The 17685-nt window shown below is 41.5% G+C and overlaps 1 protein-coding gene across 1 annotated transcript; it reads left to right on the top strand.

The window, feature by feature from the left end:
* Window positions 1-7656: 7656 nt before the first annotated feature.
* LOC100843015 (WD repeat-containing protein GTS1) lies at window positions 7657-15825 on the top strand. The gene is made up of 8 exons (XM_003580591.4): window positions 7657-8066; window positions 8373-8580; window positions 9248-9343; window positions 12118-12192; window positions 13670-13780; window positions 13998-14089; window positions 14911-14995; window positions 15306-15825. Exons 1-8 carry the CDS (start codon window positions 7846-7848, stop codon window positions 15669-15671), a joined length of 1254 nt encoding a protein of 417 aa, XP_003580639.1. The 5' UTR covers window positions 7657-7845; the 3' UTR covers window positions 15672-15825.
* Window positions 15826-17685: the final 1860 nt, after the last annotated feature.

Consider the following 17685-nt stretch of genomic DNA (forward strand, 5'->3'; position numbering starts at 1 on the left):
GTGCAATGATTAAGGGCAAAACCTCTCATTGATAGTGCAGCAGGTTTTTTGTTAAAGGTATCAGCTTCTCTGAATCTAATCAATATGTTTCTCATTTTGTGTGCTTGCAAATGGTAGAATCAGTTAGGCACAGAACATTTGTGCATGTACCAGAATGTGTAGTGTTTCAGGTGCTCAAAATTGAATTCCTGACATGCATAGTATTCTGAATGAGCTCCTCTCCTTGTTGTTATCTGAATCAGAGAGCTGAGAATGCAGCCAAGTGTGTCTTTGTTTTCTTTCTCTGTGAATTTCTGATAACTCTGATTGTAAGAGCTGAAAATGAATCACGTGTATCAATGCTTTTGTGTCTGAAATCAGCATTTCAACGTTTGTTCTGAATATTGGCACAATCCCCGTGCATTGTTGTGATAAAAAGAAATACAAGTTTAAGAATAGTTATCTTAATTTATATAATTTATATTTATTGTAGTCTCACTGATGTGTTTTAAATCAGTAAGTGGCAAAGCAATAAAAGAATAAGTGACATGGTCCAAAGGGGACGAACTGCCGTCCCTACTTGAGTCTGTAATAAGAGTAAAATTGTGCTTTTCAGACCATGTTATCCTATCTAATGCCTGCTACAACTTCTAATCTATTTGTGTGCTCTGCCCTTTTTGTTCGATTGTTAGCATGTGATTGCTAGCTTTTCTTTTGAGTTCCTCACTATTATGTCCAGTAAAAGATTCATTGTTTGCAATGTAAGTCTAGATTGTGTACGTGTATAATTTTGCTGCTGATTTATTGGTTTTATTGGAAATTGGACGAATGTTTTGATACAGTTGGACATAACCACACTCATCTTAAATAGGGTGCTTACAGGATTGCAGCTACGATACATTTTGTGGTCCAAGATTACAATCATGTATTAATCTGTTTGGAAAAATTAGACATTAACCTTTTTATTACCTGTGGGTGTGTGTGTGTCAAAACGGCCAGCTGAGAGCTCAGGCTACTCTGTCCATGAAATTAGGAGAGCCCGGCTTTACTTGATTATATTACCAGCATACAGGTGGTACCAAGTTTATGTGATAATTAATTATTAAATTGTAATCTTTAAGTTTTCCTTACCTATTAGATCGATAAGGGTACGTATTTTATCTTAACTACATCTAACTTCCCCGTTCGCTTTGGAGATATTATTGTAAGGAGAAGATAAAAATCCATGTATCATAGTACCATGTGGCGAGATCTAATTGTAATTTGAAACATGAAGAGGTGTGCCATCTTGCTAGAACCACTTCTCGTGGCTAGATCCGTAGCACTCTCCTTCTGTAACACACATGCAATTTTTGCAGTGTCTTCTAGTTAAATATTTTTTGCATACAATCATTCGTAACCTGGCGCATCACGTAGGACGGCACAAAGTTACATAACACACCTCCAACGCATACCTTACTACAGAAACTAGCGAGCTCATGGGCTACAGAGTTGTTCTCTCTCTTGGTGAAAATAAAACGGATACTACGATCCGAAGTGGTGAAACGAAAGATGTCACCCACAACTGAACAGGAAGCAGAACGGTTCTATGAGGGAGAAGTGAGGGCCTGAATCAAAGAAATACAATCGCTTTCAGTGCTGCCTCGCAATCTTGAGGCCTTGCAGGCGGGCAATGCCCTTCGCCATCTCAACAGAAGGACAATGGTTGATCACATCCCAGGCTGAGACAATAATAGAACCATGTTCATCACGAAGAACCGCACCCCAAGTACCTGATCTGAAGCTATGTTGAAAGCTGGCATCCACATTGAGCTTAGTCCATCCTGTTTCAGGGGGTTTCCAGGCTGAAGGAAGCACAATTTTAACTGTTGCTGGGATCACAGGTTGTACACCGATGCTTGTCTTGCCTTTGGGATCTGGTTCAACAACTTTATCCTTCATCAACAACATGGAGTCGTCATAGCTGAAGAGGAATTGATATATGGTTTGGAGCTATTAGTGTTTGCTTAGATTTATGGCACAGGCACAACCTCGTGAACTTGTTTCTATTATCTGAAGCTGATTCAATAAATATCTTTTCAATTTTCAGGATCAACATAAAGCCATGAGTAGTCAATATGATTCAGTTGTCCATTGCAGTACAAAACTAAACGGTAACTTTAGAGTAATATCCATTCTTTAGAGTAATATCATGCAATGCGTCTCATAGATGGCAATTGAAGAGTCTGTAGTGAAGATCTTCCTACTGCTTACTCTGAATGCATGCAATTAATTCTGAGTAAATATTCTTGGCAAAAAAAATATGAGTAAATATGGTTGGCTCATATTGAACCTTATTTTCTTTGTGTGTCATCGTTTGGTGACAATGGAAAAAAAGGCGCAACAAAGCATGCCGCACAAATTAAAAAAAGAACTTGCGAGAAGCAACAACCTTTCTGCGTAGTAATGCACCTCACGCTACTTCCAAGTACCCGCGCCTGTACATGCAATCGCACGAGAGCAAAGAGCTCACATGGCAAAGCAGAGTAAAGCATTATCGAGATGCAGGCGGCAGGCCCAGGAAAAAAAATGCACATACCTAATAATACATTAGAAATTATCACATCAATTACGCAAAACTCTCGACGGCGCGGCGGAGCGTGCGTACCTGCCTGGTACCAGTCCATTTGGACAATAAGGCTCACTCTTGATAGATATATTTCCAGATAAGTAGTTGTCACAAAAGTCAACCAATAGGGATACCGATCACTCACTTCACCCATACACATATGACTAGGACTTAAACTAATAACCTAAGTACTATGCTGCTCCGGCTACTCCTGCTGCTGCTCTGACCGCCACCGAACTACAGAACTAAAATTGAGGAAGAATGTGAAGAAAAATTCGAGAAGACGATACTGTCCAACTCGCGTGTTCCCGCAATCCCTCTTTTATGGAACTAATCACAAGAGCGCAACCTAATGCAAGAGTAGGTTAATTCAAAAGTAGGTTAAGGGGGGCATGAGCCCCCCTTCCCCCGCTCCTTCGTTTTTCTTTTATAAGAGCATCTCCAGGAGAGCCCCTAACTGACCCCTATCCCCAAATTTAGGTGTTTTGGCCAAAAAGCAACGTCCAGCAGACCCCCCCCCCCCCTTCTCCCTCCCTAAACTGAGGAGCTCCCTAAATCTCGCTCCCAACGCCCCAAACTGAGGGGCTGGATCGGGGATCCCGAAGGCAACGACTCCAACGGATTCCGGCTCCCTCACGCCAAGGTAGGTCTCCTTCCCCTTCCCTACTGTGTCCCGCGCGTCTTGGTTGGGGAGAGGCGGGCGCAGCGGCGAGCCAGGCGGGCGCAGCGGTGGCACTGTTGCGGTTGGGGAGAGGCGGCGGCGCCGTTGAGTATGGGGAGAGGCGGCGGCACGGAGGCCGATGGCGAGATGCGGCGGCGCGGGTTGGGGCTGGGGAGAGGCCGCGGCGGGGGTTGGGGATGAGGAGAGCGGCGGCGTCATTGGGGAGGTGCAGAGGTGGCAGCAGCGTTGGGGAGGTGCAGAGGCGGCGGTGGCGTTGGGGTTCTCGCTGGGATGGCTGTATGTGCCCATTTTACCTGTTGTGCCTTTAGCTGATACTAGTTCATACCACTACTGTATGTGCTTTGGTTAAATCCATCATGCTAAACTGAAGTCCGATTTCAATTATAAGCGTTTCAAATATATAATTTTGAGTCAATTCGTTTGAAATATAAATGTTTTACAAAAACGGTTGAAGCATATAAATAAAATATGTATGAATGAATTACGATGAGTAGGGGTGAGATTTGGGTAGTCTGCCGGGGAGATGAGAAATTTATGGAGGGAATCTGTTGTAGGGAGTCCCCATATGGAGATTTAGGGGCTCATATTTAGGTAGTCTCCCGGAGATGCTCTAAGAAGTTTTAAAAGCCCCCTCCCTGGGCTCCTCCTTTTTAGCCTGTAATTTATATAGAAACGATTTGAATAACTCATGTAAATTCTAAAGAGTCAACGGACCGCCGATGATGTCGTAGAAGACACTTCACCAAGAGTACGTGTGCATCTAAAATAATAATGGAGAAGTTCTAGACGCACGGCAACACAGATGATGCTGGAAGGAGCGTATATTAGTCCATATGGACAAAAAGGCTCACTCCTGATAGATATATTTCCAGATAAGTAGCTGTCGCAAAAGTCAACCATACAGTGATACCGATCACTCAGTTCACCCATACATATATGACTAGCATTTAAACTAATAACCTAAGTACTATGCTACTTCGGCTGCTGGTGTTCTGATTGCCGCCGAACTAAAGTTGAGGAAAAATGTGAAAAAAAGAGCGAGAAGACTAAAGTACTTGTTTCCTCAGTGCCTTTTTTATCGAACTAACCACAAGAGCACAACTAATGGAAGAGTAGGCTAAGAGGGGCATGAGGCCCCCCCCCCCCCCCCCCCGTGCGCGAGCTCTCCTCCTATAGAACAACGGCAGGGCGAGAAGACTAAAGTATGCGAATACTGTCGAACTTGCGTAACTAGTGCAGGGATTTGTCCCACAGGGCTTGGTTTGCAGGCTATATGTGCCACACACAACTACCTGACGCACTAGCTGCGGTGAAAAGTAGTGCTCCTATTATCTGTAAACAAAAAATATGAATAACTCAAATAGATGCTAGAAAGTTAAAAAAAAGGAGAAACGAGCTGACATGATAACTTACAGCATCTCCTATAGTGATTAAGCGAACGAGCTGGTGATGTCGTAGAAGACGCTTCACCAACAGCGCGTACGCATCCAGAATCATCATGGAGAGGCTCCAGATACACAGCAAAGCAGATGCCGCAACAAGAAAGCTCTGCAAACAAGTAATCATTAGTTATGGTGAAAAGAATTAAATAGTGTTGTGGTTACAAAATAAAAAGATGTTACCTGAACTGAACATGACAATGATTGCCATGATGCCGCAGATGAACTGGGCAACTCGAAGAGCAAGTCCAAACGGCGTTGAGCCCAGGCAAGGAAGAAGGGGAGGGGGCATGAGCCCCCTCACGAACGAAGGTCCCTTTATTAAAAATATCTAACTACATGATTTGTTTATCGTTGTCGTTTATTTCTAGCACAATATGGCATAGTTTATTTCTGACATAATTAATAATACTTTAGAATGTAGTTAAAGATAATCTCATGCCAAATTAGCCCGACATAACCTGCAATTTGGCCATTAATCGTGTATTCCGTAATTACTTAGCACTCCTAAAATTTACTCCCTTCGTTTCATAAAGATTGACACGAATTTGCACTAGTCTAGTTCAAATCCATGCCAACTTTTATGGAACGGAGGGAGTACTCCGTATCTTCTTACCATTGACACTGGCATTGGCGAGCAAGATCCTAGACCCACCCTCGATTCCAAATTGCAATTGCCTGTATTGCCAATCGAAACCTCTAAATAACATCTTGAAGTATCAAAAAATAATTTCATTTGTGGACACAAAAAAGCCAAATACATGCAAAGGCTAGTACTAAGCCAAGGCTCAAGACGAAACGAACGCATCTCAATACAGAAGAGCCCTTTTTCCTCTGGCAGTTATTGCCTTGATCTCCCGGTACCCACGTTATATGCATAGTGTGTTAAGTTCTGCAGCGGAATTTCAAGGAGAAGGGTCTATCTGCTCAGATTTATCGAGAGAAAAAATTTAATTATATAGCAGCTGCGTTTTTCATGGCGAAGTTTAGATTTGGCCATTTGTGCTGGGCTCAAGTCTGGGCTAAGAAAGTATCGGCAAGGAATCTGACCATCGTACGAAGATTGTACGAAGATTGTCGTATGAATAGCACTTTCGTTTTAAAATCAACTGCTCCAGAATCATCAACAATGCTCGGAATTATCAACAACTAATCCTAATAATTTATTAATAATGCTCCCAATTGCATGATCTGCTTTTAAAAGAGCTGTGGCTTTGGTACCATGATCATATGGATGGATGGATCACTTTTGGCAAATTAGCCTGAAAGGTGCAAATGATTTAGGAGGATAACATATGCTTGCCCTGCACTGCATGGTCCAAATTTGGAGTTGGTAGTTATGGCAACCACCGGTGCTTGATTGGGATTGCTCACACACTACAGCCTGATCGACATTATCATCGTCTCTTTTCCGTTAACAATATTGGTTGTGTGTATCTTTTGATGTAGAGACCTGAGGGATCATCATCTCTGGATCCATGCAATTTGAGCACTGTGATCTGGGTTCCGTCATCAAGACCTTGTCACCTTCGGCCTATCCTCAAGATTTTCCTTGCCTCCGCCCACAAGAGACTCCAACACGCCCAATTATCACTTCCCCTTGGGCGTTCGGTCTGCTCTAGCTTGGGTGTTGTTGCCCATTGCATCTTTGAGTACTGTTTGAACTAAAACGACGACAAGAATTTAACATCGGAGGTAGTAGTAGTGATATAAGTCGAATTCTATTCATTCTTGTTAATTGATTCTCTAGTTTAGGTTTTCTTACTTAAATTTTGACTTCAATTAAAAAAGGTCGGCATAGAAACAGGATTGCCACTTCTGAACCGTAATAGAAACTGATTAGACAAAAGCCAAAATTTTCGGTGCCTAACTCGGTTCTAACTCTGAAGAGTTTAGTTTGGTCAGTTCGGTTTTAATTATAGGTTACTGGAACTAAGCAGACAAAATTGAAAAAAAAGGTCGGCCCAGCGCAATAGCCCATTTGTGTATCGGCGATAAAAGAAAAAATAGGCCCTCGATCGATCCCTTTTTCTTCAGACTCCGCTCCGGTTACAACAGCAGAATACCCTAGCCGCAGCCTTCCTCGAGGAAGCTTCGATCTCCGGCGGTCGAGGGAAACCACGGATCAACGTCTGGCATCTAGTTTTGCTACCTTCTTTTGTTAGGTTTGTGTGTTCTTCTCGGTGACATCTTGGCGATGGAAATGTCGTCGTCTAGAAGATTGGTGTCCTAACTCCTTCATCGTTCTGGTGTAACTGTTGCAACCCATAGAAGTCCGTGGTTCTCACGACACGTCTTTTCGTGTTTTTGGTCTTTTTCTTTGTTGATTCATCGATGGAGAAGCAGTTTTACATCTTGTTTTGCAAGAGATATGACCCAGCCACGGTGCTTTCAACGGTATTATGTTCGCACATTTGAGGTGGGCGATTCATGCGGATTTTCAAAACCTCTGAGATTAATTCAGCTCTGCAAGCATGAATTCTGCAATTTTGTCAACAAATACGTGCAAAAGCATCAACATGCAAAGGTGGATCAAGAGTAGTTTGCTTCAAATGATTACAATGGAGCTTTTAGTTTTGTTGAATATCTTCATTATTTGTGTTCTTTCATATAGTTCTTCCGATTCATAAAAAATGTGCTCATTTTATACTAAGTTAGTACAAGTTTTATACTAAGTGGACGACACTTTTTATGTACGGTAAAGAGTATCAATCTTGTGTAGTTTGTAATAAAGCCAGATCGTTGTTAAAAAAAAAACTCCATTCCAGTTCTCCTCGGAAAAAAAAAAGACTCCATTCCAGTCGCCTCCTTTCCAAGTCACAACCCAAGTCGCCTGTCACGGTAGACGCACTGCGACGAGTCGCACGCGTATCCAGCACAAGGTTTGCTATGACGAGCTCTGCAACCACAAGGTTTAAAATAAACTTCGCTCAATTCCTTATTATCTGAAGAAGCCGAATCGCGTTCTGCATCTCACCACTGTCCCGCTTTGCCCTCTCAAAGGCGGCTCTCAATTACGTCTCTTCTTCACGCCGGCTCTTAACAGAGTTACGCAAGCCTGCAGAGGCTCTCGTTCTCGCGCGCGTTAGGGTTCGTCGCAATCGGTGTGCAAGAAAAGAAAAAAAATAAGGAGCGCAATGGCGGGAGGCGGCGGCGATAATACGGCTCCGGGAATGGCGATGGAGGTGGAAGCGCAGGCGAGCCCGTGCCCGGGGCCCTCACCTCCCCCACTGTCCGGTTCCCCAACCCCATCTTCTGATTCTGGTAGCAACAGCGTCGCCTCCTCGATGCGGCTGGGCCTCAGGAACAGCATCCAGACCAACTTCGGCGACGACTACGTCTTCCAGATCGCTTCTTGGTAGATTCCTCTTCCCTGTTTGATCTAGCCAGTTAGCTCTAACTAGGGTAAACACATTCTATTGCGGTTTAAATGGATTAGGTTGTTTCTGAATGGATGATCCGTGTGGCATATTTTGACTCGTGACGTTATTAGAAGGGGGGCGCGGCTTGTAGTAATCTAGTTAGCTTGTTAGCTTCGAATCCTATCCTTTTTTCTTTCCCAACGTTTGTACCTGAAGCTGTTGATATGATATATGCTGCTTCCTAGCAAAAAACTGCTTGGGCTCATGATATATGTGTCTTATTTCGTATATCTTGTGACAAGCCAGGAGATCTCGACGCTCGCAGTTTCGTTGTCAACAAATGCACTGAAATTTTATTCTCCAGCAACCGGACAATATTTGGGGGAGTGTACTGGACATATAGGAACAATCCATGAAATTTCTTTTTCAGCTCCCTCGTCACCACACGTAGTATGTTCCTCTTCTTCTGATGGAACTGTTAGAGCTTGGGACACGAGATGCTATAAGCAGGTATTTTTCTAGTTGCACACTGATTGTTGAATATACGTGTCAGTTGTACATTGATTTTTTACATAGTTATTTGTGTGTGTGTGTATATGTGTGTGTGTGTGTGCTTTTGATTGTATGTACAATGTCGCTACAATGTCAATATCTATATAGGAAGTATGTTTCGTACTACTTTGTCGTACATTAATTCTTCATCTTTGGTTTGGATTTAGCTCAGCTCAGAATTCTGAATGATTTAAATGTGAAGGATATATCTAGTTTAGTTCTTACTTGTTATGTTGACACTGTATCTCTGCTAAATTGTCTGGCCATGAAAAATTGAAAAGTACAACCCGTACCCAGTTGCTGACAATGGAATAGTTGACTTTGCTATTAACGCTGAAATGAAACAATTCAATCTAGATGACATAGTTTAGTTCTTGCCATATACGAATTCTGGTCTGCGTTAACATGGAAATATCCCTAATACTGAGTGTTGTTTTCTTATTGCGACTTGATTTTCCGTGACCTTCTGCTGCTGGACATAATCAATGCTATCTTCACTTGCATGTATTTGGTCTGGTATTTACATCCAGTATACTATTACCTCAGCTATTTGTACGAGTGCTTTGGTTGATTTAATATATTTTATTTTCTGAATTCAGTTCACTGTTCTCTGATTGTCTGCCAGATATCTTTGCTAAGTGGTGGTGCCTCACATGAAATGTTTAGCTTTTCCTTTGGTGGATCAAGTGGTAACCTGCTTGCTGCTGGTTCTAATTCCCAGGTATATACTCGTATCTGTACTAGCTTACATTCTTCTCATACCCACCCTCTACTGCACTTTATGTTTATAATACCCTGTCCAGATGGTATCTGCAATGGCCACTGTATGTTTCTAATCTTTGTGCTCCATCGGTGATAATACTTGTATATCAAACATTATCTCTCCAGGGTATCCAAATATTTAATGCTGAAAAAATTCATGCTCTGCTGAGTTGTTTATTTTTGAGCTCTCTTTCTTTTAGTTCGAATAATCTATAGTGAACATACTGTAAATATAGCTGGGAGAATTCCAAGTCAGGCTAAATATGCAGAGTGCTGCAACTTAATTCTAGATGCACCTGAATTCCCTTTGCCAGGTCTCGACCAACCAGACCCCTTGGGATAGTCTTTAGAGTTTAGAACCAAAACTGGTATATTCACTGGATATGATTTGGTATCTGCTGTGAACTTTTAGTCACAACAGGATAACTGGCTTGCTGAAGATAGCCCGACGGCAACGGCATGACTGCGATGGGTTGGGTAGACATAGGCTAGGTGAGTGAATATTTGAGAGATGATATATAGGTCGGTTCTTTCTTGCTTAAAGTTACATAGCCGTCACTTATATAGTAACTCTACATCCTGACTTAGACCTTTTGTATTCTACTAGGAAACCATTATGCATGTATTTGATCCATACTTTTCTAATTTTCAGCACTCTTCCTAAATCATCTCTAACTCACCCTCCTTGTTTTCCTTCTGGACTCTCCTCTAGTCGATTCCTTCCCTGAATTTCATAGTTTCTTCTATGTACAGAATCCATACACCAATTGTACTTCTGGCTGGCTGGCTGCAAGGCACCTGATACTGTTTTGATGCAACATACTAAATTACTAATATCCACAATAGTATCGGATAGTTATTCTTGGTTATGGTTTTGAATTTGGTTAGACACAAACATCAGAGTCGTCCAGAATTGATTGGATAGTAATACTGGACAGTAGCTTGATAACTCCCGCCCACACATTTCACGCTGTTCACGGGTTGGGTCCAGCCCGCTAAACTCGTCGAACCAACCCAAACCAAAACTGCTGAGCTGGTTTTCACCGGTCATGGGTGAGCTTGGGTTGAACCCGTACCCACTCCAATTCCAAAGCTGTGGATGAGTTCCAGTCAAGCTTGCCAGCAATGAAAATGTCCTACTATGGACAGTGTCGCGTCAGAGAAGACGGAACATGCAGGCATCGGCGCCGACTGTGATACCAGGAAATCAGACAGAGAAGCTGCAGCATCCCAAAAAAGACGCGAGAGTGTGTGCGACGGTGGCATCTGCCACATTGGGGATCCAAGATCTAGACATAGTGGAGGAGAAAGGAGGGGCAGGTCTGTGATTAATTATCTTACTGCAGAGCGCAACCTGGACACCGCTGCCTTCTTAATTAGCCAGTAAAGGTTGTGTCGATTGGATGTGATGGAGTTGAGAGTGCTGCCGCGCTGGTGAAAAAAATCTGGAAGTCTTGGAGAATAGGAGCAAGCAAAGAGATAACCTTGAAAACCATTGAAAACACCCGGGCACATGTCACCGGTTGGCTTCATTCGACATGCAGCCCATTACATGCTCTGACCTTGTATCCGAGAAAACTGTGGTTCAAGATTTAGCCAACACTCATATGGAATCCGTATAATTTCACCTTATTCGAAACAATGTATAGTCTTGAATCTAACCTCGCATAATATATGTTCATGAGTAGGCATCCGATCCAAGTGATCAGAAGTTCAAAACCATGGCCCAAATTTATGAATGATGCCGTCAACCCTTAGCTTAAGCCCTCAGATGTATTTAATTCAGGGACTTTATATAACTTTGAAGGATACTAGTTATATTTTCAATGATCTTATTTGGTGTCTTAATTCTTAACCTATTTTTCTTGTAAAATTATAAAGTTTGATAAATATAGGCCATATGACAAGTTGTGCTCTAGCAAGGACATGTAAAATATCACTACAGATTGTGCACTTTTGTGAGGCCTGGTGTTGATTAACATGTGTATGAACGTTGTCCCAATTCATCTCCATATGCAATATAAGCTAGATTTTTGGGCAAAGCTAGGACAAAATCTCAAGCAATTTACTACCATCAAACCATGGATGCAGGTGCAAGCTAGCTACGAATTATCATAAACATTTTCATTACCTTATTTGATTATTAGTCTACGCTGTTCTGGTATTCCCATAGCAGTATCTTCTCTATCCAAATTCGTATTAGAGTCCACTTGCGTTATATGGATGTGAGTGTGGTCTTACAATCAAATTCTGATATTACAATTAATCTGCATCCCTGTAACCTATTTAATTTTTTTTTATTTAATTTACTATAAAGTTCCTTTAACCCATTTTAATGCTTATTATGATGGTCTGTTATCCTTTTTATGAGCTCAGAAGGTTATGATTACCTACTTGTATAAACTAACATGATATACAAATTCAACCTGAGGAAGTCAATGTTCGACTCAAGATTGTAATCAAACTGGCTAAGATTTTATAGATGAGAATATGGATTGACCAGTATCCAGTTCGAATTGGAATGGTAACCCCTGCGAATGTGCTTTAGCAAATATTTGGCTGCTGGGGCATTACATTTGGCACAATAATCTAGTTCACAGCCTGATTGACATGTTGAAATAACAATGGTACTTTTAATTCATCTATATGTTTCTTAGAACAAGAAAGGCAAGGTTTCTTGAGGTTGTATATATTTGATTCATGTTGAATCTCATTCTAGTTACTTGATTGTAGGTTCTATTGTGGGATTGGAGAAGTTCAAAACAGCTAGCCTGCTTAGAGGAATCCCACATGGATGATGTGACACAGGTATGCTTTATTCTATGGAGTTTTACATGTTGGCCACTAAGACGGAGCTTAACTTGCATCCTGCCTTTAATTTTTCGTGATTTATACATTTCCAGCCTTCTGTTCATATTATTATTTGCCATTTTTCACTGTTACTTTTCAAGTTAGGCATCAACAGTGTGTAGCTTTGCCAGTGCTTAAAGATGAAGTGGCAAAGTTTGCACTGCCTACCATTGTGGAAATGTGGAAGAGGTGCTAGAATATTATTTTGTGGAACCAATATCCGTACAGGCATTGGGTGCCAAATGTTAGAATTACTCACTCCGTCCCTAATTAATTGGCGCCAGCCTTTTTGCAAAGAACCCCTGTAAATTTTCGAAATAAACATTCAGTCCACATCTTCAATTAAACGTGGACTGCGCGCTAATTTCGAAAAATCACAGGGGGTTTTCGCAAAAGTTTCAATAGAACGTGGTCCGCAGGTTTATTTCGGAAATTTACAGGGGTTTCTTGAAAAAAAGCCGGCGCCAATTAATTAGGAACGGAGGGAGTAGGAAGCATGATGGGGAGAGGAGATGGATGATGCACCATGGAGCTCGATCCTTGCACCACGGAGGTCGCTGAGCCTTCCCATCACAGAGGCCACCAACCCTTGCACCATGGAGTCTGACGTTGAGCGGATTGAGATCTCCACATCAAAACAAGGTCATTGTTAGCCAAATGGAGGTCGCTGGCACCAAATCAAGTGGGGCATATTAACCTTGACTGTGATTTCGGGGAGAACCAGAGAGATGGTGGCACAATATGGGGCATGTGAGTTGTGGAGAGATGGGTTTGGTGTAGGGTGGAAGAGAGTTATGAGCTTTTGGTTTAGGGTGGGTCCACTAGGAAGGTGGAACGAGGTGCTTAACAACTGTGTCAAAGAAGTAAAACTAATAACGGTGTAAGCATGCAGTTAAGGTTGAAAGAGGTGTTTGGGAGGCAGATATCACTTATCGGGAGAGTAGCAGATGTGCAAATCGTGAAAATGAAACTATGTAAGGTCAAGATGCAAGTGAGGCTTCACTTTAGTGGCAAATGTGTCCAATTTCCCTCATCCGACGTTAGAACTTTATTGTATTTAGCAGTTTATTTTTCTTACTTTAATTTTGCTCTCAAGCTGAGAACCTTGCATGTGCGCTTGTATATAATAATGCAGTTTCAGGAAATTTTTGGTCCATCCAATGAAACTGTATGTGCAGTATCAATAGGGCACCGCGGGTCATTGGAGAGCTACACGATGAACCTTTCTTTGTGGAAATACCTTGACTCAGATTCTGAAAAGCTTGACTCTAGCTTAAGCAATTTGACCAACAATCAATGTGTCTTGATTGACAAAATACATTGTTTGGAAAAAAAACTTTGTACAGAGTTTACAAATAAAATTGGTGCCAGCGTCAGTCCCTGAAACTTATGTGTCTTGTACCTTGGTTTGAGATTACGACTCTTTGTTGGACAGGTCAGATTTGCACCAAATCAACAGAGTAGACTCATTTCTGCAGCCGTTGACGGATTAGTATGCGTCTTCGACACTGACGGTGATATTGATGAGGACAATCATCTGCTATCTGTATGTCATACCTGTCTACATTATGCTTTAAATACTTAGTGATCGTCTTCCTGTCTAATGCATGAGGGTTATGAGTTAGATATGTTGTTAGTATTTATCAGGCCTGCTTACAAGATTATGCTCTTGGTCTTTTTTATAATGAATCTTCCTAAAGTTGTTGCGTTTTTATCTATCAATTTATTTTGGTGATGGCCCTCTGATATTTGATAGTCTCTAGGTTATGAATGTGGAGACCTCTGTTGCTAAGGTGGGGTTTTATGGAAATATGTATCAGAAGCTTTGGTGTTTAACCCATATTGAAACGCTAAGGTAACTTCTTTCCAATCATATTGTAAAAGATAGTCTTTACTTCGACAATATTACACAGGGGTGAAAATGGAACAGAAACTTCTCAAAATTCTGGAGCAACATAGATTAAAAAATTAACGGAACAAAAACGAGAAAGGAAATTTGTTGCCGAAAACGGGAATGAAAACAGAAGTATTTTTTGCAGCAGAATGAAAACGAAATAGGAATTTCCGGAACTCTTTAATTCTGAATTTCCATGTTAGAGGCTAGGCATAAGGAGGACACTAGGCCTGTGCCCATGGAAAAGGCGAAAGGAAGGAGGGAGAGAGGGGATTTGACCTGTTCGGGTTTGGGCTTCGGAGTTAGGGGGAAACGTTTTCTGATTTCGGAAAACACTAAAATTCAACTAAAGGTATGACTGATGCCAAATAAACTTAATTTTTTAAAATAATTCAAGGTGCATATTTTAATATTTAGAAGCAAAACTATTTTCAACTGAAGTTCATGTTTAAATTTCAGGTTAAATATTTTTGATATAGGACATTTCTTATTAAATTTAACTAAATTTGAGGAATCAGTGAAAAATTATGATCTACACTTTGTGTAATCAGTTTTGTACATGGTTTCACTTCATTCTTTGATTATGTTTCTACACTCCATACTAGTTTCACATTCTTATCTGACACTATTAGTATTTGATTCATATCGTGAGTTTCAGAATCGATTCTGTTGTTGGTGAAACAATTAAAACCGAAAATGATAGAGCCTATTTCTGACTGATTCTGCTCCTTCGCCCCTAATATTATGGCATCCTTGCGATGTTTTCTATTTAATTATTGCAGTACTTGGGACTGGAATGAAGGGAATAGAGAATTGAACATAGAGGATGCTCGTTCCTTGGCCACAGATAAGTGGAACCTTGATCACGTGAGTATCCATGACTGCTTAAACTATTCTGCATATTCCATGTTCATCTTTGCATTTGAGCTTCAATATATGCTGAGCATGGTTTCACAACAATTAAATAGGTATTCTTCTGTTATTACCATGAATCGTGATGTTAACATGTACTTCTTGATAGTTCACGGCACAAAAACCTTCCTGATTACTGTCTCAATAGCTCATAGTTTGTTGAGCAAAATCATTTTTGTTTAGGAAAATCATTTTTGTTTGAAATCATAAGATTGCAGTGAGATAATTTCTTCCATCAACTTCCTTTTCTTAAAACATATGACAGGTGGACTATTTCGTTGACTGTCACTACTCACTGCCTGACGACCGGTTATGGGCAATTGGTGGCACAAGTGCGGGGACATTAGGTTACTTCCCTGTGAAAAATGATCCTGCAGGAGTAATCGGTTCGGCAGAGGCTATCCTTGAAGGAGGCCACACAGGAGTTATCAGGACCATATATCCAGCCGGAAGCAGCCATCAGAATCTTGGGCAAAATAGGGGCATCTTTGGGTGGACAGGAGGTGAAGACGGTCGTCTATGTTGCTGGCGTTCTGAGGAAACAGCAGCAGCAAACAAGTCTTGGATCTCTAGCATGCTTGTATCACGGGCACAAAAGAGAATCAGAAGCAGCCGACATCAGCCCTACTAACCATTAACATGTCCAGTCCCTTGGTTAACATCATTGTAACTTTTATTGATGCTGTTTGGACGCTTCATCTGATTTTTGTCCTGATATGTACCATAATCAAGTTTACCATAATTGTTTTTGAAAAAAAATATACATGCAACTCGTTTTGAATGGCTGTTTCAGTGTTTGGTTACCGTATGAGAATTTCATCTTCGCAATTCCTAATTTCATCTTTCTGGCTGCTCCTGGGTGATCATCAACTCAGACTCGTCGGTCGTTGTCGATGCTCTCTCCAGTGGTCGTCAACCGATGGGTGATGCTGCTGCAATTTACGAAGATTGCTTTGCACTTCTGGATGATCTTGCCCAGTTTAACATTAGTCATTGCTTCCGTGAGTCTAATAGAGTAGCACATGAGTTAGCTAGATTGGCTAAGTTTGAGCCTACTAGATCTTGGATTAGTCAACCCCCCCCCCCCCCCCCCTCTTGATTGAGGATGTAACCATTATTTTCAACTTAATAAAGAGCCTTTTGCGTTAAAAAAAAAGGTTGGCCTTGCTATAATGGAGTTTTCTGGGTTTGCACTCGATGGAAGGAATCAACCGCAAGAGGATCAAATTGAGTCGGACAGGTCTACTAAGGCTGAGACCGGTTCAAGGAAAAATAATTGAGGCCCTGTTTGGAACGCAGGATAGAAAAAACATGGTGATTGGAAAAGTACAGGAATTGGCATGACATGCATGTGAAATTCTATAGGGACTGAAAACATAGATTTGAGGTAGAAAAGCCGTTTGGAACGCAGGAACGAAAATTGTAGGAACTGTGAATGAGAGTTGCTTCACGTGTGAAAAAATGAGCTCAAAGTAGATGTTTTTTTCCCCTATGAAATCACATTGTAGCAACAGTATTCTATAGGAATGCATATTTTCCTATCTTTTGTTCCAAATGGTCCAAAGGAATATATTCCGGTACAATCCCTTTCCTATTTCTTATGAGAATCCTGTGAAAATCCTTGGTTCCAAACGGGCCCGGAAAGTGGCTGTGACATGGACACATGGCAGGACTGGACGAGGTAAATTAGTATTTTTTTTATAAAGGTGTTGAGCATAAGGAGGCTTTGCATGTTTCTTGAAATACTTGTACATTTAGACTTGCAATGTCTATGAATCACTATGCTCATAATTTTTTAAGGCAAACAATTGTAGTCTTATTGGATGAATGGAGGTGGGCTAAGTAGAGATTGGAGACGATTGAATGCATGGTGATATGAAGTGTATGAGAAATTGAGAATAGGAAAAAAAAGATCTAAGTGATAGTTTGTCCATTTGACTTATTTTGTCTCTAAAAGAACTGCATACACAACTAATTTGTAACGGAGAAAGTAACCAGTTAATAAAATCAGGCAAAATCCAGCAGCATACATAGCCCTCCTGACTTAACACAACGCAAACACATACTAAGAGAACGCTCCTTAACCCTACTTCATGTAGATCAAACCAGCAGCAAACACATACTAGAAGAGCGCTCATTAACCTAGTTCATATGGAACAACGGCACGCTCTTTAACCCTACTACAGGGTGATATGCATTGTCGTGGTGGTGTCACGACAGATGCCATAGGATGGTTTAACTTGGGACCGATGGACGATGGAGGATCCGGAGGAGGGAGGACGAGAAGGAAAACATGCACAAATCACACAAGCACACAGATCTAACCAAGTTCGGAGCCCTCTTGCCGAGGTACGACTCCTACTCCTGCTTTCTTGTATTAGCCCGGATATGCTAGCTCTACAATGGCACTCCTTGAGCTGTATTCTTGAGGAGGAAGAAGAAAAAGGGAAAACCCTAGATGTCTAAGTGCACCGTCCTCTCTTTCTACGGAGGGGTAAGGTTCTATTTATAGGTCACCCATGTCACACTGACATGTGGGCCGAGTCTAACGTCATCTTCCTTGGGCCCTGCCGGGCACGCGGCTTGGTTCCCTCCCGGTAGCACCGTAGGAAACAAGACAACTTTACTTTTCCCTGGCACCCTGC

Source organism: Brachypodium distachyon, chromosome 5 (genome assembly GCF_000005505.3).
Source record: "Brachypodium distachyon strain Bd21 chromosome 5, Brachypodium_distachyon_v3.0, whole genome shotgun sequence".
Taxonomy (NCBI): Eukaryota; Viridiplantae; Streptophyta; class Magnoliopsida; order Poales; family Poaceae; genus Brachypodium; species Brachypodium distachyon.

Bases quoted from the DNA above. Each gene is read 5' to 3' on its own strand.
- LOC100843015 (XM_003580591.4), top strand. From the start codon at position 7,846: ATGGCGGGAGGCGGCGGCGATAATACGGCTCCGGGAATGGCGATGGAG. The intron at 8,067-8,372 runs GTAGATTCCTCT...TCTTGTGACAAG, and splicing joins GTCTTCCAGATCGCTTCTTG to CCAGGAGATCTCGACGCTCG. The intron at 8,581-9,247 runs GTATTTTTCTAG...ATTGTCTGCCAG, and splicing joins ACACGAGATGCTATAAGCAG to ATATCTTTGCTAAGTGGTGG.